A 27,015-nucleotide genomic window follows, 5' to 3' on the forward strand; every position below is an offset into this window, starting at 1 on the left:
TTAAAAAAAAAAAAGCAACAATATTTTTCATAGAACTAGATTAATCCTAAAATTAACATGGAAACAAAAAAGATCCCAAATAGCCAAAGCAATCTTGACAAAGAACAAAACTGCAGCTATCACAATCCCAGATTTCAAGATATACCAAAGCCATAGTAATCAATAACAGTATGGTACTGGCACAAAAATAGACACATAGATCAATGGAACAGAACAGAAAGCCCAGAAATAAACCCACAGTTATATGGTCAATTAATCTACGACAAAGGAGGCAATAATATGCAACGGGGAAAAGACAGTCTCTTCAACAAATGGTGTTAGGAAAACTGAATAGCTACTTGAAAAAGAATGGAACTGGACCATTTTCTTACATCATACACAAAAATGAACTCAAAATGGATTAAAGACCTAAATGTGAGACCTGAAACCATAAAAATCCTAGAAAAGAGCACAGGTGATAATTTCTCCGACACTGGCAGCAGCAACAATTTTCAAGACATGTCTCCTAAGGCAAGGGAAACAAAAGCAAAACTAAACTAGTGAGACTATGGCAAAATTAAAAACCTTCTCTACAGCAAAGGGAATAGTCAACAGAATTAAAAAACCTACTGAATGGGAGAAGATATTAGCAAATGACATATCCAGTAAGGGGTTAGTATCTAAAATATACGAAGAACTTACACATATTAACACCAGAAAAAAACAAACAATCCAATGAAAAACTGGGCTAAAGAGATGAACAGATTACGAAGAAGACATACAGATGACTAACAGACACATGAAAAGATGCTCAACATCACTAATCATCAGGGAAATGCTAATCAAAACCATTGAGATATTGCCTGACACCTCAGAATGGCTAAAATCAGAAACACAAAAAACAAGTGCTGGCCAGGATGTGGAGAAAAAAGAAACCTTCATGCACTGTTTAGTGGGAATGCAAATTTATGTACCCACTGCGGAAAACAGTGTGGAGGTTCCTCAAAAAATGAAAAGTAGAATTACTGTATGATCCAGTAAATGCACTATTGTGTATTTACCCAAGAATACAAAAACACTAATGTTTATTGCAGCATTATTTACAATAGCCAAATTATGGAAGCAACTCAAATGTCCACCAATAGACGAATGGACAAAGAAGATGTGGCGTATACAAACAATGTTAATATTATCCATAAAAAATAATGAAATCTTGCCATTTGCAATGACATGGATGGATCTACAGAGTATAATACTAAGTGAAGTAAGTCAGAGAAAGACAAATACCATATGATTCACTCTTACGTGGATTTAAGAAACAAAGAAAAAAAGACCAAAAAAAGAGATTCAAGTATAGAGAACAAACTGGTGGTTAACAAATGGGGGTGGGTGGTAGGATGGATGAAATACATGAAGGATAGTAAGAGTACACATATCACGATGAGCAATGAGTAACGTACAGAACTGCTGAATCATACACTGTACACCTGAATAACACTGTACTTAATTATGCTGGAATTTAAAAACTAATTTAAAAAATTAAAAATCAACTGTCATTGAATACAGCAATTACAAATCAATGTAACTCACTCACCACATTAATAAATTATTTTTTTAAATCCTTTCAATAAACAGAAAACCATTTGACAAAATCCAGCAACCGTTTCTGATAAAAACTCAGTAAACTAGAAAAAGAAGGGAGCATTTTCAACCTAAGAAAGGTCATCTACAAAAAAACTACAAGTCAAAACATACTTAATGTTGTAAGAAACACTGAATATCTGGGGCGCCTGGGTGGCATAGCAGTTGGGCATCTGCCTTCGGCTCAGGGCATGATCCCGGCGTTGTGGGATCAAGCCCCACATCAGGCTCTTCCGCTATGAGCCTGCTTCTTCCTCTCCCACTCCCCTCTCTCGCTGGCTGTCTCTATCTCTGTCGAATAAATAAATAAAATCTTAAAAAAAAACACTGAATATCTAAGTCTAAAATTTAAATGCAAATAGAATGGACTTGGAAGAGCCAAAACAACTTTGAAAATGAACAAGGAAGGACAACTTGTATTACCTGATTTCAAGACTCAGGATAAAACAGTAATGAAGACAATGTGGTACTAGCATAAAGAGATCAATGAAACAGAAAAGAGAGTTCTGAAATAAATTCACTTTGGGGGGGGGGGACACAAAAATGTCAAGGCAATTTAATGGGAAAAGGATAATGTTGGCTGGCACAACTGAATAGCCACATGGAAAAACATAAACCTCAACCCTTACCTTCATAGCATATACAAAAGATTCATTCAAAATGGTATTTGGTATATCCATTTAATAGATACTAATCAACAACATGTAACTACACACAATATTAATACACAAAAGTTGATACATGTAAAATGACACTGAGTGAAAGAAGCCATACTCCTTTTTGTACTTCATTTACCTAAAATTCTATACTGTGCAACTAATATACAATAAGAACATATAAGTGGCTATCTAAGAATGGAGTAGGAAGAGAGGGAACTTTCTGGGGTGATAAATATGTTTAGCATGTACACTGTAATGAAGGTTTCACAGGTCTGTTTTTGTGTCCAAATTCATCAACTTTAAATATATGCAGTTTATTGTACATCAGTTTGACCTCAATAAAGACATAAATATTTTTCATATTTTCTAATTAAAATCAAAGGATATGCATTATATCACAAAGACCTAAAAACAAAATATTGATGAGGTATTTTAGAATAGTCCAAAAAGAGTTTATAGAAAGAGTCCTATAGGGGCGCCTGGGTGGCACAGCGGTTAAGCGTCTGCCTTCGGCTCAGGGCGTGATCCCGGCGTTATGGGATCGGGCCCCACATCAGGCTCCTCCGCTATGAGCCTGCTTCTTCCTCTCCCACTCCCCCTGCTTGTGTTCCCTCTCTCGCTGGCTGTCTCTATCTCTGTCAAAAAAATAAATAAAATCTTAAAAAAAAAAAAAAAGAGTCCTATAAAAAGTTACAAGAAATATTAAACAAAATCCTACCACTGTTTATTCCAGAGTAGTATAATTACTGGTAATGATTCTTCTTTTTTATATTAATTGTATTTCTATTACAGTTTACATTCTTTTGGTAGTAATTAGCTTTCTTTTTTTTTTATTGACACACAAATATGCATAATATGACCCCACAAATAAAAAAAAAAAAGATTATTTTGTACCTGCACTGGGGAGCGAATTGTTATCTTCTTACTTCCTTCCACTCCATCAACTTGACAAACAATAGATCTTTCAACTCCAGACACCCTGTGTCTTACTGTGTATAGTCGTCGACCCACTTTTGTTAAAGGGATTTTATCAGCAGTAGAGTGGTTAGCAGGTGCTAAATGGAATATATATGTTGGAAAGTTTTTATTATTAATCATATATTAATCTTAATTAGATGTTAAATGCTAGACATATCAGATAATTTCTTAAACTTGTAAATAATAGTCACTAAAGTTTTTAGACATAAGACTATAAAAAAAAGGGGTATTTCTTTGTATAATCTATACAAAGGGATATATTAAGAAGCCACAATACATTCCCAGGCATTCATCTAAAACCTTCAAAGCACTTAACAAAAAAAAATTTTTAATTAAAAAAAATTTTCATTCAGTAGTTTAACCTAAGTGCAATATATGTTTTGAAACTAACAAGAGAAATTATTATAAAATATAAGAACACTGATCTTTGGTTTGCTGTCTTAATAACCAGAGCCTAATACCTGCTGGCACTCACTGGTAATTACCAAAGTAGCTGCAAAATTTCAGTTTTTCATTATTCCAACAACCTGTGATACTTTATGGTTTCTAAGACCTGATTAAACAAAATTTTATACACATTTAATATACATATTGCATTTTATTGGGGGGTGTGAATTATTTATTTACACATACCCCTCCCCAAACTCCATCAAAATGTTAGTTCAAAAACAAGTCAGGTAAAATTGACTAGAGCAATTCACTGAGAATGCCGGCACAACACCTGAAACCTAGCCATTGCTAAGCAACATTTCCTGCCTAGGAGAAAGCACAAGGTATCAGTTTTAGCACCCCTCCTCTCTGTCTAGTAATCTTTCAAATTCCTTTCCTTCTAATTATTTAAATATCAGAGTATCAGAAAGGGATGTGGGTGAGGCTTTGGGACTAGGTAACTTCACAATGAATAAATATTATGACAATTAAGAATTTTTTACTTTCATTTCTCATGAAAACAAAACACTCCTGAGAATCACAAAGGACGAAAGAATAACCTTCCACCTCAACAGGCAGAAAATAAAAACCATTTACGAACCCAGAAACCAATGGAGTGTGCCATTTTCATGACTTCAAACTTTATTTTGAATTCACATGGCTGTAAAACTAGTGGAATATTACTGAATTATACAAAATGTGGTTAAAACAACAAAAAGCTGAGTAAGGACAGGATCAAATCTTTCTCCTCCCAAAAATATGAAATGGTGAACTACCATGCCCTAGATAACGCAGTGGATAAAGTCACAATTTGGAATATAAAAATACAGTGACAACGAGCAACCAAAGCCCTGCAAAAGAAAAAGCAAAGTTCTTGACCTATTTGGAAGGAGATTTAAAAACCTGTAAGATACTACATACAAGTAAAATGCAATGAAAAAAATGTAACTTAAAAGAAATTAAAGCCCCAGGAAAATAATTTAACACTTACTGAGAAGAATGAAGAAGAGTTTACTGCTTAGGCTGGTCATTGCATTGAAATGATCATTGTCTTTAGTTCCCACATAGTCCATACTTAAACTCTCCGCATTTTTCAATACGTATGATTTTGCCAATGGAACGTTAAGTACGCTAAAAGAATCACTTGGTGAAACAGAGACAGTAAGTCCGAGAGAATTTAAAATCATAAATGGTGCCAGATCCCGTATGAAGCCAGTTGAAGCTCCAGTGGCAGCTTCTGTAAATGCCTAATAAGGAAGAGTTATTGTAAATAAAATGAAAACTAAATGACAATAACACTAAGGGATGTATGACAAATAAATAAGTTAATAAAAAACTTTTTATTCAATTAAAAAAAAAAGGCTTAGGCTCAGACTAGTATACCAACACTTAAGTTTTCAAATTTCTTTTCTTACCTTGGCTAAATTATTTAACATTACAAGACCACATTTGGATAATGTAATGTTTAGTTGGTCTTTTGAATGGAAACTGATAACAGTTTTGTATTCTGGCACTTTATAATTTTCTTCTTCAGTATCTGACTCAACAATGGCCTTTTTTGCTTTCTTTTTCATCTAAAACGACACATAAATTACAGAAATATAAGGAAAATTTGTTCCTAGGAACACGTTATTCATTTTGCAAAGAAAAAACAAACTAGACAAATCCCAATAATAACATTAGAGACAACAATAAGTTTTATCAGTTCCACTGCCTTACTGGAATTGCTTGGATATCTGCCAGCTAAGGTCACACAGGACAGGGGCAATATTAGAGGAAAAAATACTTCTTATCCTCAGTGATACTAAAATGGCAAACACAATTCAAAAGGAAAAATAAACCCTAAACCTAAAATCACTAAATGCATGTAGCATTTGAATGAAAATTTAAAAGCACACACTGCATAGCTCATGGACATTCAGAACAAGAAAAATCATTTGGTTTATTAGTTAGGTTTATTGGCTATGGAATAAATAAAGAATAGAAACCAAGGGACTTAAAAAGTCCAAAAACAGTTGCAAAACAGTGCCACTAGAACCTACGACTCCGGAGCATCAACACCATCTACCAGTTTTTTACGATTCACAGATCCACTGCCCAGGTAGATTCTGACCTAAAAAACACCCAAGAAGTTTCTTTATCCAATCCTTCATCTGAAATATGTACGAAGTACGTGTAGTAATCTAATACAAAAAAGTTGGACAAGCTAGTAACCTTTGTTGTTATATTAACCGGCTTTCAACCACTGAAAATGTGTCTGCAGGTGACTGAATCATTATTTAGAGAGGAGACATGCTAGCAATTCTTCAGTTTCCAGCTCTGAAGCACAATTTCATCCATCTAAGGGTCCTGACTCTTATGATTACATAAATTTACAATCCATCTGAGAAACAAGTAACAGTATACTTTCTTCTGTATGTACACCCTTCTAAGGACAAAGGAAACTCAGGGTAGACAGCAACCGACAAGAAGACGCTAGAGGCATTTAACACGGTGGTTCTGAGCGGGGCTCTGCAGCCAGAACTGCAAGCCACCTCTTCCACTCTGAAGGTACTGCTTTAGGGAAGGCTCTAAAGCTCTCTTGTCTCAGTTCCTTTACATGTTAAAAACTCTGACTTCAAAGGGGTGCTGTAAGGGTTCAAGCAAAACTACATTACTTAAAACAGTGTCTAGAACACAATAAATGTTACACGATTACTTGCATTAGCATAGGAGGCACTGGTCTTGGGTCTGAAAATTACATTCACAGGCCACACAGGGAAGTACGCGGCAAGGCTCACAATGAGAAAACCTGAACTTTGTTATTAAAATTGAACTGTTTTGTGTGGTATGGACATTTACAGTTTTTGAAAAACAATTTTCAGACTTCAAATATACCTTGATTCCAAGATTCCACGGCCTAAAATCCTCAGTCTGATCAATTTCTAAGGGTTCCAGCAAAGGCTCCCATACACCAAACATTTCATTGTAATAATGCACCTAGAGAGAGAGAATTAAATTTTGCAATAAGACAGCCTTTCCTTTCTAAAAGGATCTTCCATGCTGTTTCCCACCACTATTTCCTTTGGCTCTGCTATTTCTTTATATGAAAACTGTTCTCTGAGACTTTCCTTAGTTCTTATACACACTCCCTCAGCACTTTTCTCACCTGGCTAACTTCATAGTCTAGTCTTCACAATTTAATCCAGATAAAACCCCCCTTTAAGCATTTTTCCTTGACTTCCAGACTGGGCTAAAAATCAAAAACTGCGTCCATTTATCATGTATTATTGAGGTTTTTAAACAGATCTGCCTATCTGCACTGATTTTTTGAAATCTCTTGATGATGAATTACAATTCAGTAAGTGCTTATTTATTTGAACTCTCAGAATCTCTTGGACATCCTAGACCATATCCTCTGCAAAATATACAGAATCTAGCCAGAATTTCAAAATCTGAAATCCAGTCAGTCAGTTCTACCTCTATTAGTGTATATTTCTGTATCAACACACAAATAATTTATCAGCTCACAAATTTTTGTATTTATTAACATAAATTAGTAGAATATCCAATTAGTTTCCACTACACATAAACTCATAAATTAAACCAAAATATTTTTGGGGATAATTCTATGTAGATAAATTCCGAAGCAAAATGTATGTTGGTTCAAAAGAAGTATCTTCCTTATAATTAAAGTACTCTCACAAAAATGTGAAAGATCTTTGTAGATACTCACTAAAGTTAATGCACTGTATAAAAGTATGAGGCATATCCTTCTAATTCTTTCTACTACTCTTTTAGAAGAGATTCAGAAATAGTCTATTATCCTTCTAAAGGAAAAAAGATATTCCATTCTTAAAAATAAGAATTCTGAATCTAATCAATACTTTATTAATGTATCATCTTTAAGTTGATAAAATCAATTGATATATCCAAGTTAAGTTTATGTTACAATATACACATAAAAACAACTATACCAAGGGCATAAATTTGTATACTTTCTTCCAAAAGTACCATGAGCCAACATTCATATTTACAATAAACTTAATTAAAATACTTACGTAAGATACCAAAAATACTCCATGTGTAGCATTATTTGTAATAAACTCCGGAAAAATACTGCATGTACTTACTTCTAGTTCAAGCTGACAGTAGAGATTTATCAAGGAACTCCAGTTTTTGCCTTCCCCTGAAAACCGTGATTTTGCCAAGAGCATAGGCACTGTTCTATGACCAATTCCAGCCTCAAGAACTATAAAAATAGAATCAATGTTCACTCTTATCATCTCTCCTTTGAGTATCAATTCAGTGGTGGGAGCTTTGTTTTCAACTTCATTTGGTTCTTCAAGAAACCACATTTTTAAATTCTTTGTATCCTTCTTTTCCCATAAATGTGCTGTAGAAGAAGTAGTTTCTTGGGGGATGGTATCCTTGGATGTATAAAGTGCTGATGTTATGGTAATCACAGTATTTATGATAACTGGTGAGACCTAAGGGGAAAAATTAAAACTAATAAAAAATCTACCCATACCACTTTCAAAAATTAGGTACTTCAAAAATATTAAATATATTTTTTGAAAGATCATGAAGCATTAATATTAAACTAATATCACTACCATCAAATAGTAGATACAGTTTATTGCCTATGAAAATTTTATAACTAATTTCAATTTTTAAAAAAGAGAGTGTGCACATGTGCACAAGTTGGGGAAAGGGCAGAGGGAGAGAGAGAATCTGGACCAGAGTCCCTGCTGAGTGCGAAGCCTGATGTGGCGCTCAATCCCATGACCCCAAGATCATGCATGACCTGAGTCGAAGAGTCGGATGTTCAATCGACTGAACCACCCAGGTGCCCCTAACTAATTTCAATTTCTAAAATATTAACCTGAATCTTACAGATATTAGATTGATCAAGTGTAAGTTCAAACATGTATATCATAGGAATGTTAGATGTTAACTACAGAAGAAGTCAAACACCAATAATAAATAACATTCAAATGTGTATTAAATAATACACTGTAATAATGTGTCACATAAAAATACTTTCAAAAACACAGCTGCTCTATTTTTTGCTTATTTAACAATTAAAGACTTGATATAATAATTGCTTATTTTTAGGTTTTACTACTTTTTTAAAAAGGTGCCCTAAAGATATGAATAACTGATTACATTTTAACTTACCTTTAGTGTGAGGGACTTTACTGATATATCAATCACTTGTGGATCTGTACCTATTTGAGTAGCTTGATAGAACAAGTCACAGGGCTGCAAAACCTAGGAGAGAAAAATTCAATACCACCAAATTAACATTGTTCTAAAAGTTTTATTTAAAGACATTCCTAGTAATTGTTACGTTAAATAAACAAGTAACTTTTAAAAAACACAAGTGACTCAATAACACAATTATCTTTTATACTTGTCATTTCTAATAGAAAGTATTAACAATAATAGCAACAATATTAATAAAACATAGTTAAGTCAAGGAGCTTAAATATGCTTAAATACATGAAAACCCCATAAAGCTTGTATTATATATTTTATTTTACTTAATATAATACAATTTTCTCCATTATAAAGTTGAAACAAAATAATCTATACAGGAAAAGCTACAAAAGATGAGGAAAAAATTATAAATACATTAGATTTACTAAATAACTCTTAACATAACCATAAATTAACTTAAGTTTTCTCTAACTGTGGCAGAATTCTGCCCTCTAGCCCCTGAAAGAATCACGTTGCTCTCAAGCACAAAACATATTCACTCACCTCCTAAGGCTTCTAATAGCCTCATCCCATTATAGCCCAAAGTCTAAAATCTCATCATCTAAAATCTCAATCAGGCACAGGTGCTAATGAAGTAACTATGTGTAATCTATTAAGTACAGCTGCTGGGGCACAACTTCCCTTCTGTGGATCTGTGAAAGGAACGGAAGTTATCTGCTCCCATCCTCCCAATACAGAATGGCGGGGCAGACATAGGATAACAATTACAGACATTCCAGTTTAAAAGGGGGAAAATGGAAGGTAAAAAGAAGTCACTAGCCCAAAGTAACCTGAAATCCAGCCAGGTACAAGAGTTTCTTGATAAGGTTTCAAAGATTGTCTGTGGCTCTCACCTCTATCCTCTGAATCATCCTTCCTTTTCTAGAAAGGGTAGCACAGATTTGTAACCACACAGTTTTATCATCCTGCTTCCTGCCAGTAGAATTTTGGGGGTCCAAAGAGTCTCTCTTCATTTTCTACTCCTTGTCCCTCCCAGTCCATGCTGGCAGTGTTTCTGCTAAAATCACTTTCTCAAGAACCTTGAAGGCCTTCTGTAAATTTTACAAAGTTTTACTCCATTAGACAAAAGCAACAGCCACCGATCTTTTTGAGATAATCATGGTCTCTCCTCCTGCTGCGACAGCTAAAGAATGACACCTTTATGATTCCTAGACTGCCCTCAGTGTGATGAGAAGATCTGTGAATCACATACTAGTCTCTTGAAAGGGCCCTCTGTGTGTCTGAACACTATGATTTTTTGACCTAAGATGTAGCAGAAGTTCATACAATCACACGGTCTTCTCTCTATGCTACACTTTTGGCAGCCATTTCTGACTTTTAGCATCTTCTGCCATTTGGAAAGCTAAGAAATATCAAATTCATAAAGTCCTGGTTCTCTGGTTCTTTTTGTTTAACTGTTCTTTCTCAATTCATCTCTCTGCTCTATCATTTTACTATAAACAATAAGAAATCAGACAACATTTTCAAATCCGGCAGCTTAGAAATCTCCTTAGCTATATATCCATGTTTGTCACTTATGAGTTCTGCTTTCCAAACAACTACAAGACACAGTTTTGCAAAGCTCTTTGTGACTACATTTCAGGCCATCCCTTTAATTTCCAATAACACGTCTTTTACCTTCCTTGTAGGCCCCCTTTGCAGCATCATCAAAGACCATATTCTTACCAAGAGTCTATTCAACACAACTGAGGCTTTGTCTATCAATCTCCATAAAATTCCTCCAGATTCTGCATACTGCCCATTCCAAAGCTGCTCCCACGTTCGAAATAACTGCTACAAGAGCATCTTACTACTGCTACAAACCTCTGTATTTGTTTCCTATTACTGCATAACAAATTATTACAAACCTACTAACTTAAGACAAATTTATTATTTCCCTGTTTTCATGGGTCAAGAATCTTTCAGGTGTCAGCCACCTGGTTGTCCTCATCTGAAGGTCTGACTAGGGAAAGATCTTCTCCTGAGCTCCTTCAGGTTGTTGGTACAATTCATTTCTTTGTGGCCTGAAGACTGAGCTCTCCATTTGCTTGCTAGCTGTTGGCCAGAGACTGCTTTCTATTTCTACTAGTCATTCACAGGTTCTTGCCTTCTCCCCAGTTTGCTCCTTCAAGATCAGCAGGAAAGCATTTTGGTGTCTCACCATTTTAAAAATTAGGTTAGGCCCACCCAGAATCTTTGATTAACTCAAAGTTAACTAATTAGTGACTTAATTATATTTATTGATCCTGTACACATTCAAGAGAAGACTATATTGGGCACATGCAACAGGGAACAGAAATCTTGGGGGCCATCTATTAGAGTTCTGCTTATACTGACAATGAAGAATAAATCGGGGGGGAAATGACATCCAAACCCATTCCCCAAAGAAATCACATTACAATCTACCAGTATTCTAATAACATTAGCAAGATCAACTGGTACATAACTTAAATATTCAGTATATCATTTCTTTAAACTTCAAGGACAGAAAATTATAACCACTTTACAATACATGATCCGAGATTTTCAACCTAAAATTTGTTATCTCTTCATCTTACAGAAGACAAAACCAAACCAACAAATAGTATCATACATATAAAAGTTTTTCTATAACCTGAAAACTTTTCATAGTAGCCCCTTCCCAAAATGAATACAAAGGTATATGTTGATCCTTACCCAATTCCTTTATTTTCAAGTCTAGTTATTGAAGATTAGAAATGTAGCTGGTCATTAACAGTAAATGTGTTTATGCCAAAACTACATTACAGTCAAGTTGTAACGAAGTCCATATAGATCGATTCAATGATGTAAAATCATTTCTTAAAATGGAACTGTTTTCCTATTATTATTAGTCTTCAACAGCAGCAATTGTGATTTCAATGCTATTTCTATCATTCTTTCTCCTTCCTACTCTCTCACCTAACTGCTCCCAGTCTTATGTGATTTTCACTACCCATGCATTCCTTTCCTGCAGCTACGCTTCCCCTTCAAAGAAGCAATCTTAGGCTATAGACAATATTTACAGAAACCTACAAGAGCTCACTATAAATTCCCCCCTTAGCTACTCTTACAGGAGAGTTAGTCTTCTATTATAGAATCCCCAAAGGTACTTTCAACAAAATACAGAAGAAATTAAAATAGTCTCCAATTTAGGGTATTTTACCCATAAATGTAAGGCTCATATGCCATAGGAAAAACTATTAATGTAATTTAAGAATACTAAAAATATTACACTTCTTTCAATAGATGGTAGTAAGCACTCAATAAAATTGCACATTTACTCATGATTAAGATTCTTTCAAAATTAGATAGGGAAAATTTCTCAACATACTAAAGGTTTTATATATAAATTCACAAGCAAATATTAAGATCATACTAATATGACCTAATGTGAATACAATGAGGATGAATCATTACTGGCATTCAACGAACAAACAATGTTACTTCTGCAGGTGATTTTTAGAAAATATAACATCATTAAAAAATATTGGTACAGGTAACAAGTTTAGGAAAATTATAGAATAAGATAAATTCATTTAAAAAGCTGACAGCCCAGGGGCACCTGGGTGGCTCAGGTGGTTAAGTGTCTGCCTTCGGCTCAGGTCATGATCCTGGTTTCCAGAGATCCAGCCTGGCACTGGGTTCTCTGCTCAGTGGGGAGTCTCCTCCCTCTGCCCCTCACCCAGTTCATGCTCTCTCTCTCTCTCAAATAAATAAATAAAATCTTTTAAAAAAACAAAAAGCTGACAGCCCAGCCATCAAAAAGAATGAAATATTGCCATTTACAAGGACATGGACGGAGCTACAAAGTACCATGCTAAGTGAAAGAAGTCAGGCAGAGAAAGACAAATACCATGATTTCACTCATTTAAGAATTTAAGAAACAAAACAGATGAACATAAGGGAAGGAAAAAAAGAGAGAAAGAGAGAGAGAGAAAGCGGGATGGGTTAAATAGGTGATGGGGATTAAGGAATGTACTTGTGATGAGCACTGGGTGTTGCGTGGAAGTGTTGAATCACCAATATTGTACACCTGAAACAATATTACACTGTACGTTAACTGGAATTTGAATAAAAACTTTAAAAAAAGGTGATAGCTACTTATTGTGATATAAAATGATTTAACTTATTAGGATTTAGGAATTTATTCAAAAATTATTATAAAACACTAATGAATGAAATAAGGTCAGACAGAAATAAATTTATACTGTACAGGAGGCAAAGATGAGAATATCCCATATGTTAAAATGGGTAGAAAAATTTGGTGCCATGTATCCTTTGAAAATTAAATAAATTCTCTTTTAAAAATGCATGTATACAACACTTTACATACATTTTTAAAAGTTTCATGAAGTTCTACTAAGCATCCATGGACCCCAATTAATATTAAATTAAGAAACTTTGTTTTAATATAAAATAAATACAATACCAATTAAAGTTGTACTAACTACAACTTATCAAAATGTATGTGGCCAAAACTGCTGGTTGGCCATAAACACTCTTCTCAAAATTCTCTATAATCACAGAAGTTTCCCTTAACACGTGGTTACTCAGCTAAAGATCTCCTTCTCTAGACTTCCATTTCCATCTATGAAGGAAGCAACTTGTAGCACAGTAATAATCCATCTACAAGTTGAAAGTGATGTTAAAAAAGTCTGCTTCGAAGTAGAAGCAAGCTACCAAGACAACCCTGCAAAGTCCCAAGGGTGGGGGCGGGGGGAGCAGGGAAGTTATCTCAAAACTTGGAAGTGATTTACCTTCAAGTTATTTGTCAAATTCTTTAGCTGTATACTAAGCAGAAGGCTATCGCTAGGTTAGCAATTTCAAAATGGTCAGCAGAATGGGACCAAGAAGAAAAAAATCAATTTCTTTGAACAAGCAGATTAAGTTACATCCTAGGAATAGCTCAGCAACAAGATGGAAAGAAAGAATCTTTTAAATGTAGTTAAACCATGCTTCAGCTACTTCTCTGGGGGGGGGGGGGTACCTCTTGTTACAGCAGCCTAACTAATATCCTAATACAGAATTTCACACCTAGAAGTTGGCACCACTGTAATAAAGTCAAATATCTGACTGATTTAGCAACTGAATGGACATGGGATATTTTAAAATGAGAGAGGACATCAACTACTTCCATTCTGACCTCTATCTGTACTTTCTAAATGATTTTTTTCTTTCCATCTTATTTCTTAACTCAGGCAAAAGACCGTGGGGGCAAAGCATTCCCTGATGGCAACTGAAACTACCCCTGCATGCAGAGATGACTGTCCTGAGCCAGCAAGACCCCATGTGACTGACCCCAAGAAAATGGTCCACCTGACCTTTACTGCCCACCTGCATGGACCCACCGACCTCTGTCCCAGTTTTTCCTTCTATAAACCTGGAAAAATTTTTGGCACCTTGGAGACAATCTTTGAGATACTGGCCCACTGTCTTCTTGGTATCGGCCTCACTGAAATAAATTCCTTCCTTGTTTCACAGCCACTCATGTCTCTGCCTTTGGATTTTCCAAGTGGCCAGTGGTCAAATGTTGTCTGTTTGGAACCCCAGCCAGACAATGTACTTTAGAAAAAAGCCTACTGCCAGACAGGTTTGGAATACTTAAAATGTTGCTATTTATTAGCTCCTTCATTCTGCTGTTTGCAAAGCCCTATAAGAGAAAGGAAAATACTGAGGAGACTCAGGCTCTAAAGAGGAGCCTCAGCAAGAGATAAGACTGCGGCTCCTACACTTTCTCTGGCAATTTTTGTTAAAATCAAACATGGGAACCAGCCCATGACAAAAACAACAACAATTAGAGTACAGATGGTGCCTGTCCCCCTCGCTCAATCCTATTACTAAAGTAGTCTTTACTAAATGAGGATGAAGGCAAAATCAGTATGAAGATTAGTAAATAAAACAGGAGTTTTCTAGAATAAATGAATGAATGCATTCTTTGGTTATGGTTGCTTACACCTGAACTACCTAGAACTAAACTAAATGTTCAAGGAATGAAAAACTGCCAAAGAGGGGCGCCTGGGTGGCGCAGTCGTTAAGCGTCTGCCTTCGGCTCAGGGCATGATCCCAGCGTTCTGGGATCGAGCCCCACGTCAGGCTTCTCCGCTGGGAGCCTGCTTCTTCCTCTCCCACTCCCCCTACTTGTGTTCCTCTCTCGCTGGCTGTCTCTATCTCTCTCAAATAAATAAATAAAATCTTAAAAAAAAAAAAAGAAAGAAAGAAAAACTGCCAAAGAAACCATTATCAGCCATGCAAAAGCCTTCTGTTAATTCAACTGCTAGAGCAATCTCCAAGTAACCAACTCAGTAGGAAGTGAGCTGTGGAAACAGTGCAGCTCCCGAAAAGAGACAACAGCCACTTCAGATGGGTCTACAGAGAATAATGGTTAAAAAAAAAATCTTTTAGAGGGGAAAGCTGGGGCCACCTGAGAAAATGACCATGTTTTTCCATGGGAGTGAAAATGGAAGATTCCAACATGGGCTCTCCCAGGAACTTGACTCCATTGCAAGAGCTGCAAGTTTTCACATTTCTGCTCACAAGATGTGACACTCGTTACGGATAAGTGACTACCAAGTGCTCCTCATTCTTATTTTTCTGAATGGGTTTTTAAATTGCAGTTATCCTGTCCTTATACCACCATTATATAGTGGTTGTGTGTGTCGGTGATGGAGTATTTGTCTGCTGAAAAGCCGTGGCTTGTCTATTAGTTAACAGAACATCAAATAAGAGAAGTCACAGCAGACTGAACTAAGAAAATCACCTCAAGATCCTGGACTTTGAGACTGTATCCCTTAAGGAAGAGATGAACATGTTCTATGGCTGAGAAAACACAAATATGAATTATTTGTGTGGACAAAGAAGAAACCTCTGAGTGAACCAATAGGTCAGGACCTCTAATCGTTACCTGATTATCTCCTTCTAGAGAGCAAAATGGAGTCTCTCAAGTCAAGCAGGAGCCTGTGTCGAGCAAAGACGCAAGCAGTTAAGGTACCGCAGCTAGGAGATATGGCTGGGACCAGTGTCAGCTGACACCCCAGAACTGATAAGGAGCAGAACCAGAGACCCAAAACTGATTAAATCCCTTTAAAAAGGAAAGGATTTGGGGAGTAAACTGTCAGACTCTTCAGACCTGACCCTTCTGTCTGACCACTTAAAAAAGGCAATTGCCACCGAAGGCTCTGCCTGATTGATCTCCGAACAGAACAAAGAGCCTTCCCTGATTGAACATCAGAAGCAGTAAATGCTGAGAGCTGACCCAGACCATACCGTGGCCTTATCTCAGCTGCGCGTCCCCAGACTGCCTTCTCGTTTGGTTCATTAACTTCTGTTATCTTGTTTGTTGTGTGATTTGTCTTATGTCCTGTTTTGTGTGCTGTAAGAAGCCAAGTTTAATCACATGGTGAACTGTCGTTGAGTTTGGAATCCTGAACCTGCTTTATAATTGTAATTTAACTTTGCTTTATGATTGAATAAAGCTGACACTGTGGAAAGACCCAAGTCCTGTGTGCGCCTTCGTAGCATCCTCAGGACACTCCTTTTCTATAGAAATACAAGTTTTACCTGAGCACAAGGTAGCTCGGAAAAAAAGACCACATTCCCCAACCCTTTGTGAAGATAAGTGTGGTCATACAGCTAAGTTCAAGTTGTTAAAACCACAGGATCAAGATGGAGTCACGTATGCCAGCCTAAGTCACTAAACTTAATACCTAACCTAATTGCAGTTTCAATGTCCCCTGAGAAATGCAGTCTTAGGAAACTTTTGGCCTGCACATGGACCCTTCTCCATCCCCAAAAGGAAGATAAATTAATCCACCAAGAAGACTCCCTCTTTTCCCTCTAAGGGAACATGGCCTTGTCTGAGACAATCCTTTCTTTTGCTAATAACTTCCTCGCCCCACCCTCCTTCCTATAAAGGATCTTCATTTTATATAACCCCTATATGCATCCTAGCTGGGATGCAGCCAAATGCATGAAATTCTTAATAAAGTCAATTGGATCTTCAAATCTACTTGGTCGGATTTTGTCTTTTCACAAAGCCAAACAGATATAAATAGAAGAACTATATGTAAAACTTCTAAATTATAACCTAAAAGAGAATCTGTATCCCCTCCATTTTTATTTCCTCTTTTCTTAGTGGTGAGCCCGCAGCCTTGCAAACTAGGAAAATAAACTCTCTTGTATCCTAATATATATGTATTTACTTTAACAAAATTATAGCTTATATTTCTATGTTGATGGTATTTATGCTGCTATTACATTTATGCTTCTACTCCTTGCAGAAGTCTACACATTTTATAAGTGTTCCATATGAGCAGAAGTAATAGGCAGTTGAAAAAGATGTGTATGTCTTTGAAGAAATAAACTAATCAGTTATGAAGAGGTAGAAGGCCAAGAGGCTACCAGAGAGTAAAACACAAATGTGATGTTTATCAAAGCAAATGTCTGAATGTTCAAATAAGTTATATGTAGAAAAGAAAAAACATACCTGAGCAAAAATGTCGAGATAGGTGGAAAAGATTAAAAATAATAAAACTGAAACAACCAAGCAAACAACTGGTGGAAAGTCTCAAAGGCCTCAGAGGAACTGACGTGGTCAGAAAGCCACAGTGCGGTCTTTGAGAAGTGTCCAGATGAAAACATCTTAGACTATTCCCACAAATACATACAACACTGAGGAGCAACTGGAGAAAGAAAAGACGTGCAAAGCCGGTATAATGATAATCTAGACTAGGCGCTCGGAGAAGAAAGTTATTTTACGGAGAAAGGCTGGAAAGTATGTAGGTCGTTTTCTAAAGTAGTATATACCAAATTCAAAATAGTTTACAATTAAGCAGATAATGAAAAAGTAAACTCACAGTAGTGATTTTGCCTTTTCTCTTGACTGGAAGAAATGGGCATGCTCTCACTTGAAGGTCTTTAATGGCAGCAGTCATTGTATTGTTCTCAAGGTCACCTTTCCAGCAAATTTCACATTGTGTTGTAATGACTAAGGCAGGAGCATCACTTCTTGTCATATCAGCCACAAACACAATTTCAGGATTTTTAATAATAATATTAACTTCCCACTTCTCTGATTCCTGTACAGGTACTAAATAGAACAAAAATAAGTTCACATTTTAAAATATTTATAAATCTTTGTTATACATATTATTTATGAATAATTATTTGAGAGAAAATGTTTTTTCATTCCAAGCAAAAAAAAATAAAAGAATCTTAGATCCCAAAGGAATCTACTGCAATTCTCTTAGGTTAAGAATTCAAGATTCTGTAGGGGCGCCTGGGTGGCTCTGTCTTTAAGCGTCTGCCTTCGGCTCAGGGCGTGATCCCAGCGTTATGGGATCGAGCCCCACATCAGGCTCCTCTGCTATGAGCCTGTTTCTTCCTCTCCCACTCCCCCTGCTTGTGTTCCCTCTCTCACTGGCTGTCTCTATCTCTGTCGAATAAATAAATAAAATCTTGAAAAAAAAAAAAAAGAATTCAAGATTCTGTAAGTCTTCAGAACATTTAAAAATGTGGGGAAAAAAACCCTTTAATGGTAGAGCTGGTAACTAACCCAGTTTCCAACTCTCAACTTGATACTACTTCTGCACTACCACAACGAACGAAATACGTAAAAGATAGTGGAGAGCTATAAAGATAACAAAAATAAAAGAGAACTTTAAGTTATAATATTATCTTTAATTATGAAAAGTAATGTTTTTTTTTTTTTTTTTAAGATTTTATTTATTCATTCGACAGAGACAGAGACAGCCAGCGAGAGAGGGAACACAAGCAGGGGGAGTGGGAGAGGAAGAAGCAGGCTCCTAGCGGAAGAGCCTGATGTGGGGCTCAATCCCATAACGCGGGGATCAGGCCCTGAGCCGAAGGCAGATGCTTAACCGCTGTGCCACCCAGGCGCCCTGAAAAGTAATGGTTGATTCGTTATTCTCCCTACTTGTTTTTGTCAAAAAAATTCTTTGAAATTGCTGCCTGTAGGGAAGTATATTTGCTTATTCTAATACAGATCTCATAATTTGTGAACCCAATACACATTTACATCCTAAAAAATATGCAAATTGCACATTCTACCAGAAAGCACACTTAAGTTTTCCTTTTACCTCTGAAAAATATTTTAATTGAGTAATTCACTTAACCTCATCATCTAGAAAGGTCATCAATGGTGAGCACTACTGTAGCACTTCAGTAATACAGATATGAAATATTTTAGCTAATAACTAACCTTCTTCCTTAGCAGTCCATGTTTGAACACTGGTTTCTACAGCACTGCCTGTGCTGTAGGCCTCAAGAAAGACATTTGCAACTGTCAGCAGAAATTCCACACTTGCACAAATATACATTTCTTGAAGGACTAAATCAGTCACCCAACCATCTCTGACTCTTCTATACTTTACATCCATCATGTCCTTTTTGTCAAAACCAACTGTCAGCCCTATCATTCTGAAAAACACAATAACAATTCCTATGAGTATCTTACAAATAACCAAACAAACCAATAAAAGGCAAAAGACCTCTTATCCATCTTACTAACAGCAAAGCAGCATTCTGAAGTTATTTCTCCTAGGAAGATCACAAAGTAGTCCAAATAACAAACTTAGAAACTTCTGGAGCACAACTGTCTCATAAACTAGGAAGTACATTTGTAAGAAATTAGAATCTCAGCATATTGGTCTTAATTTTTCAGGTTTTCATGTTTATAACTTGCAGAGATCAATAATAATTTAGATAATAGAGATTAATTAAAAAATCCAATGTAACTGCACTGATTATTTCTACTTAACCAATACATTGAGCACACAGTAAGAACAGCACATAACTAAACCAGGACATTTTAAATGCTGACTGAGAACCATAACTCCATTAAACTGAAGCTCTGAAAACCTTGGGATGTACCCAGAAAACAAACATGCAACATTGGGAATATGTTTTACAAATATTATCAACCATTTCTCAAGTAAAAAGTAAGAACACTATTACCTAGGAGTTGCCTTCTTGACATGAGGCCTTTTATCATCTAAAATACAGTTTTTTAATGAGAAGGAAGAAAATGTTGAGTCATCTGTATACATTTTTGCAGTGCTTATGATATTCTCCAACTTAAACTCAGCAAGTTTCAGAGAAGGATCACGAACATCTGTAAAGGAAGTCTATGGAAGAGGAAATTAATACAAATTTTACACAAAAACAAAGTCTAATACATATTTTAAGATACGAACTACCAACTTCTCTATCTCCATAGGGCCTGCTAACGAAAGGCCAAAAAAAACTTAATTTAAAAATTTATTTTTTACATCGCTGCCTACAGGAAAGATAACTTAAAAGGACAATGGTTAAATTTATTATTAAAGGGAAATGATCAGTAACATTTTTCAGAGGAAAAGAGACTTCAAAATACATATGAAATATTAACAACAGTTACTTTAATAATAAGCATTCACGTATATAATTTTCATCAAGTGAAAAAATATTTTCTTCCCAACTCACCTGTTCAGGACCTGGACTGTACAGTACCATGGTGAGATAGTCGGTTCTGAAGCTCATATTCAGTGTTGTCTTAACTTGAGAGGCCTGGGAGTGTATTTCTACCACAGCAGCAGTCACTACAGTTGTTCCTTGGAAAAGTTAAGTTATTGGATAAGAAAGTCAAGAAAGGTAGAAGTCATTAAAATAGGTTTTAAATAGGTTTAACAGAATTTTCAATTAAATATGTAGAATACTGTTAAGAAAATAATAAAGATTAGAAAATTCAAAAGTTGAACTTAGTAACTCCCGGCTTAGGATTCTTTCTGTGATAGTTCAGGAATATTAATTAAACACTTGGTGCCTCCGTTTCCATTTCTGTAAGGTGAGAATAACAAAACTAACCACCGGGTTTGTTTTGGGCATTAAGTAAAAGGGCATGTACTTATTAGACTACCTGGCACACAGTTTAATATTCAAATTTTACTTTAAAAATTAAAACCAAACAAGACATTTTAGATATTTTCAACAACTGTTCCACTAAAAAGAAGGATCCAAAATTCATTCTTGTCTGCATTCTATATTTTGAGTCAAGGCATTATATGTACATGGAATATATTAAATGGACTTTTCATTAAAACATAGCAATTGCTAAGTCTTAGCAATTGTCAACAGATTTTCAACTGTAGCAATTGCTACCCAACTCCAGAGACCAGTGCCACCACACCAGGTAACTCATTTTTAATTTAGGTAAAATTTACGTCAGTGAAATATGTAGATCTTAGCTGAACAATTTAATGAGATTTTGTACATCCATGCTACTAGCACTCCCATTAAGATACTGAATATTTACATCACTCCAGAAAGTTCTCTCATACCCTTTTCCAGCTCTTCCCCAACCTCCCTACCATTCTAATTTTAATCACAAAGGTTAGTTTTGTTTGTTCTTAAATTCTGTATAGAGTAACATTTAGAGTAAAACCTCTTTCATGTTTGGCTTCCTTCGGTTAACATGTTTCTGACATTCACCCACGTTGTCACATGTATCAGTAGTTCACGCTTTCTTACGCAGTCTATGAAAACACACAATTTACCCATTCTAGGATTGATGACCATGTGGGTTGTTTCCAGATTTAAGCGATTACAAATAAATCTGCTACAAATACTCCTGAGTAAGTCATTTAGTGTATATATACACCTATTTTGGAGTGGAGTAGGTGAAATACTTGGATCTGGAATTTTGTCACAGGGTAGATATATGTTGTTAATTGCCCAACTCTAAGTAGTTACACTATTTCATGTTCCCAACAGTATTATGTGAGTCTCAGTTGTTTCATACTCTCATCAACGCTTGGAGCTGTTAGTCTTAAAATCTGACTCATCTGGTAACGTGAAGTTTTCCTGAAATATAACTATGTTAGCATATTTTCATCTGCTTACTTTACATTTATCAACCTTTCCCAAGTATTCAACTAATCTGGTAATTATGTTATTTTTTTTAAGTTACTAATTTCCAGGAGTTTTCAGGTATTCCAGATATGAAAACAATGTCAGATACACATATCATGAATATGTACCCCAGACTGAGGCCTCACTTTTCAGTCTTGATACCAACTCTTGATAAGGAGAAGCTAAAAATGTTTATGAAGTTTACTTTATAAAGTTTTTATGATTAGCATTTTATCAACCTAAGAAATCTTTGGCAATCCCATGATCATGAAGATACTCTTCTATGGTTTCTTCTAGAAGCTTAGAAGTTTTAGCTTTCAAATATATGTCTTTCATCCATCTTAAATTAATTTCTGTGTATGGCATGAAGGGACAAAGTTCAATTTTCCTGTTAAAAGGTTTATCCTTTCCCTATTGACTAGTGTCTGTTGAAAATCTGTTGACTCTACTTGTGTGTTTTCTCGGACTCTTCTGTTTTACAAATCTGTCTATGCTAACTTTCGATTTACTGCAAAAAAAAATTTTTTTTTTATTTGACAGAGAGAGAACACAAGCAGGGGGGAGTGGGAGACGAAGAAGCAGGCTCCCACTGGAGCAGGGAGCCCGATGTGGGGCTCGATCCCAGGACTCTGGGATCACGCCCTGAGCCGAAGGCAGACGCTTAATGACTGAGCCACCCAGGCGCCCCAGATTTACTGCAAATTTTCAACCAGATAGTATAAATCTTTGTCTTTCACAATATTTTTTTTGCCCTTTGTTTTTTTTTTTTTTTTTCTGGCTATCTAGTCAAGGGCATTTTTACTTCTTTCTACCCTTTAGATCTATTAATCCTTCTCCCAGCCTTATTACTCTGTCCATGACTATCAGTTAACCTGGTGTGATGATTGTGGACACTTCTGACTTGTGTCCACTTTAGGGGGAAAACTTAACACTTCAGCATTAAGTATGCCTTTTAGATATTTCTAATTTTCACCATAAATAGGTACAGAATTTTGTCAAATGCTTTTTCTGCATCTACTGAAATATGATTTTTTTCCTCTTTGTTAATTTGGTGAATTATATTGATTTTTGACTGTTAAACCAACTTCGCATTTTGGGATAAATCTCACCTGCCAAGATGAAATATCCTATATCCTTATTGCTGGATTCAGTACACTAATATGTTGTTAAGAATTTCCATATCTGTGTTCATGAAGGATATTGATGTATAATTCTTTTTTTGAAAAGACTTTTTCTTTTCTTTTTTACCAGGATAATGCTTGCTTTAGAAAATGGCCAAGGAAGTGCTTCCCCTTCCTTTATTTTCCAGAAGAGTTTGTGTAACACTGGCATTATTTTGAACTTCAATATTTAACAGAATTTATCATTGAAATTCAATTCCTTTAACAGATACAGGGCTACTCAGACTCATTTCTTATGTCAGTTTTGGCGACTTAGTGCTTTCCAGGAAATTTGTCCATTTCAAACAAGTTGTGGAATTCTTTCTCACAAAATTATTCATAATAGTCCCTTATTGTCCTGATAGCAATCTGCAATATCTATTTAATTCTGATACTGATAATCTGTTCTCTCTCTCTTTGTCCTAATTTATCAATTTTATTAATTTTTTCCAAAGAAAACAATCTCTGACTTTGCTAATTTTCTCCATTGTATATCCATTTCTCTTCCATTGACTTCTATTCTTATCTGTATTACTACTTCCTTTTAATTTACTTTGGATTTAATTTGCTCTTCCTTTTCTTTCTCCAGGCAAAAGATTTAATCTTTTAAACTCTTTTTCTTTCCTCATCAAATCCCTTACAGCTAAAAGTTTCTTTCAGCACTGCTTTAGTTACATCTCACAAATTTTTATTAGATTTTATGTTCATTACTTTTCAGTTTAAATAATTTTCTAATTTCCCTTGCCTTTTTTGACCCACAGGTTATTTAAAAATTGTTTGATATCCAAGCATTTCAAGCTTTTTTGACGTCCTATTGCTGCTATAGATTTCTAGTTTAATTCCATATGACCAGAAAACTTCATGGCCCCCCAGAATGGTTTATCCTTGTGAACATTCCAAGAGCCCTTTAAAAAACAAATGCATTGGGGCGCCTGGGTGGCACAGCGGTTAAGCGTCTGCCTTCGGCTCAGGGCGTGATCCCGGCGTTATGGGATCGAGCCCCACATCAGGCTCCTCCGCTATGAGCCTGCTTCTTCCTCTCCCACTCCCCCTGCTTGTGTTCCCTCTCTCACTGGCTGTCTCTATCTCTGTCAAATAAATAAATAAAATCTTTAAAAAAAAATAAAATAAAAAAATAAAAAAATAAAAAACAAATGCATTCTGCAATTATTGAGTGTAGTATTATACTAATGTCAGGTAGGTCAGTTTGTTAACAGTGTTCAACTGTTCTATATTTTGACTTTTTTTGTCTATATTCTATCAATTACTAAGAGTGGTATGCTAAATCCATAACTGATTGTGCATGTGTATTTCTGCCTTTAGTTCTGTCCATTTTTGCTGCATGTTTTGAAGCTCTGTTATTAGTTACAATACATTTAAAGTTGTTGGATCTTTTTTGCGAATTCGTCCCTTTATCATTGTTATAAAATACAAACTTGTAAAGAAACATTTCTGAGACAATCAGGAGAAAATGAAGCCTACCAGGATATTTTCATGGTCTACAGCAAGTACAGCTAATTTTTTAGGGGTGATAATGTTACTATGACTACATTTAAAAAGTAAATGGGGTGCCTGGGTGGCTTAGTCCGTTAAGTATCTGCCTTTGGCTCAGGTCATGATCCCGGAGTCCTGGGATTGAGCCCAGTGCTGGGTTCCCGGCTCAGCGGGGAGTCTGTGTTGCCCTCTGCCTTTCATCCCACTCGTGCTCTCTCTTGCTCACTCTCTCTCAAGTAAATAAAATCTTAAAAAATAAAACCAATAAAAAGTAAAGTTCTTACTGCTTAAATACCAACTAAAGGTATAACATCTGAGATTTGCTTTAAAATCATCTAGTGGGGTGGGGGAAGAAAATGCAGAGTTAAAGCTATAATAAAGTCAGCCACATGCCACCAGCTGCTGAAACTGTGTTGACGGGTACGTGTGGATTCATTACCTTAGTCCTTCCACTTTGGTGTATGCGAAAATTTAAAGAAAATTATTAAAACAGTAATGTATTTAAATGTCTTTTTTTCATTTCATTTTAGACATATTTTAGTTATGTCTTCGTCTCTATGTTAACATGGTTATTAATAACATTTACATTCTTATTTACACAGTAAGTCTTCCATGTGTTAACTGTAACTATGTGATAATTTTCAATGAAGAGAATTAAGTTTATTATAACATTTTTCTCTGCTGCTACATCACAACTAGTCCATCTCTCAAAAAAGAAGAGAGAATCTCTTCTAATAGTGGCTCAAAACTTGTAAAACTTAATCCACTTCACTTCTAGACTAGACTGATATGGTAGAGATTTCTCCCTTCCTAGGAACCAAAAACATGTCATCTTTTCCATATCACTTTTGTAATGTAGTTAATTTCTCATTCTACCTATTATATGAAATTTACCCTATTTTTCTTTTTAAAGACATTCTTGTACTTGTGAAATTTTTCTCACTGCATTCTGAATTCCTCTGTAATGAAACAAAGGACTTTCTAAGCCAATAAAACAAAATTTTGGGATTCCTTTTCACTGCACTTCTTAGTAGGCTCATTGTTTTTGGATCCCATGTTTTCCTTTTTTCCTGGATTCCTTGTTTATTTTGCTAGATTATATTTTCAAACTAATTTCTTTAGGAATGAGTATGAAGGAAGTAAACTTTCAGTCACTAGAAAATTTGAGAATTATTGTGTTTTCACATTTTATGGTTTGACTACATATAGAATCTTAACTTCAAAATCATTTTCCTTAGAAATTTGACTATATTGCGCCATTGTCTTTTTTCATCCATCTACCCTGTCCCATCCAGTTTAGTTCATGATACTCTAATTCCAATCACTTTTTTTCTAAGCCCCTAATAAACAGCTTGCTTTTGTTCTGAAACTAAAAATCTGACCTTTGTTGTTCTGACATTTCATGAAAATGTGTTTGCATGGGCAATCTTTGTTTATTCCATCTGCTTGAAACTCTAGATTTTTATAACCAAGAATTTATTTCAATATTTATTTAGCTCTAGAGATTTTCTTCTATCATTTCTTTGAAAGATTCTTCTCTTCCACTTTCTCAGTTCTTTCTCCTAACATACTTATTATTCTGGATTTTGCAACTTTCAAACTTTTTTTTTTTAAAGATTTTATTTATTTGATGGAGAGAGACACAGCCAGAGAGAGAGGGAAGTGGGGGAGTGGGAGAGGAAGAAGCAGGCTCCCAGCGGAGAAGCCTGATGTGGGGCTAGATCCCAGGACTCTGGGATCACGCCCTAAGCCGAAGGCAAACGCTTAACAACTGAGCCACCCAGGCGCCCCGCAACTTTCGAACTTTTGAAAGGTCTATACTTCTTAAATTTTATCTCATTTTACGTCTCTATGGCTTATTTTTCTGCTGTGTCATGGGAGATTACATCAACTATATATTCCAACTCAGTACTTATATTTTAACCTCATGCTTATTGCATTTGTTGTGTTTCAAAATTTCATCAATCATATTTTTGGGTTCCAAGAACTCCATCTTATCTTGAGAGGGTGGAAGGTTTAGTGATGGTAAGATTCAGTTTCTGTATTCTCAAAATCCTCTGATTATGATTTAGAATTTGTTTTCTGTTTGTTTATGTTCTCTTGTTACCTGAATTACTTCTGTTTCACTCAGAAAACAGTATTATCTTATCCTGGTCTCTTTTATGATTAAGTTCTTGTTATTTTCTTAACCCGACCATGAATATTTTAACAATAAAGGACTAGGCTGATTATTGTACCCAGTAAGAACAGAGTTTCCTATAATGTTTTAAGTATAGGGTTGTTTTTGTGTTAGGATTCTCCCTGACTGGAAAAGGTGTGTGTTATCTCAGGGCTTTGCTAGAGTGGGTCTGGTAGACTAACAGGTTTCATTTTGAGGTAAGTAGGTTTAAGGATCCCCCAAAATGCTAGAATGTGAATTATTATTCTTTTGAAGCACAGTCCTCCCAGCAGCCTTAAGTGACCCAATTCTCTCTTATGCGCTGGTGTTGAATTTAGAACCCAGTCAGGTTCCACACACCACATTAAATTCA

At 35.6% G+C, this 27,015-nt stretch overlaps 1 protein-coding gene across 2 annotated transcripts in view; it reads right to left on the reverse strand.

Moving 5' to 3' along the window:
• The window catches only part of VPS13A (vacuolar protein sorting 13 homolog A), a 225,628-nt gene that overhangs the window by 77,895 nt on the left and 120,718 nt on the right, over positions 1–27,015 (reverse strand). For both annotated transcript variants that reach the window (XM_040620229.1, XM_040620230.1), the window contains exons 36-45: positions 20,406–20,533; positions 19,899–20,068; positions 19,144–19,361; positions 17,780–18,012; positions 8,847–8,939; positions 7,799–8,155; positions 6,564–6,665; positions 5,102–5,260; positions 4,678–4,933; positions 3,174–3,334 (exon numbers count right to left, since the gene is read on the reverse strand). In XM_040620229.1, coding sequence (XP_040476163.1) covers positions 3,174–3,334; positions 4,678–4,933; positions 5,102–5,260; positions 6,564–6,665; positions 7,799–8,155; positions 8,847–8,939; positions 17,780–18,012; positions 19,144–19,361; positions 19,899–20,068; positions 20,406–20,533 — 1,877 coding nt within the window. The remainder of the gene's footprint in view (positions 1–3,173; positions 3,335–4,677; positions 4,934–5,101; positions 5,261–6,563; positions 6,666–7,798; positions 8,156–8,846; positions 8,940–17,779; positions 18,013–19,143; positions 19,362–19,898; positions 20,069–20,405; positions 20,534–27,015) is intronic.

This window comes from Ursus maritimus, unplaced genomic scaffold (genome assembly GCF_017311325.1).
Source record: "Ursus maritimus isolate PB19 unplaced genomic scaffold, ASM1731132v1 scaffold_34, whole genome shotgun sequence".
Lineage (NCBI taxonomy): Eukaryota > Metazoa > Chordata > Mammalia > Carnivora > Ursidae > Ursus > Ursus maritimus.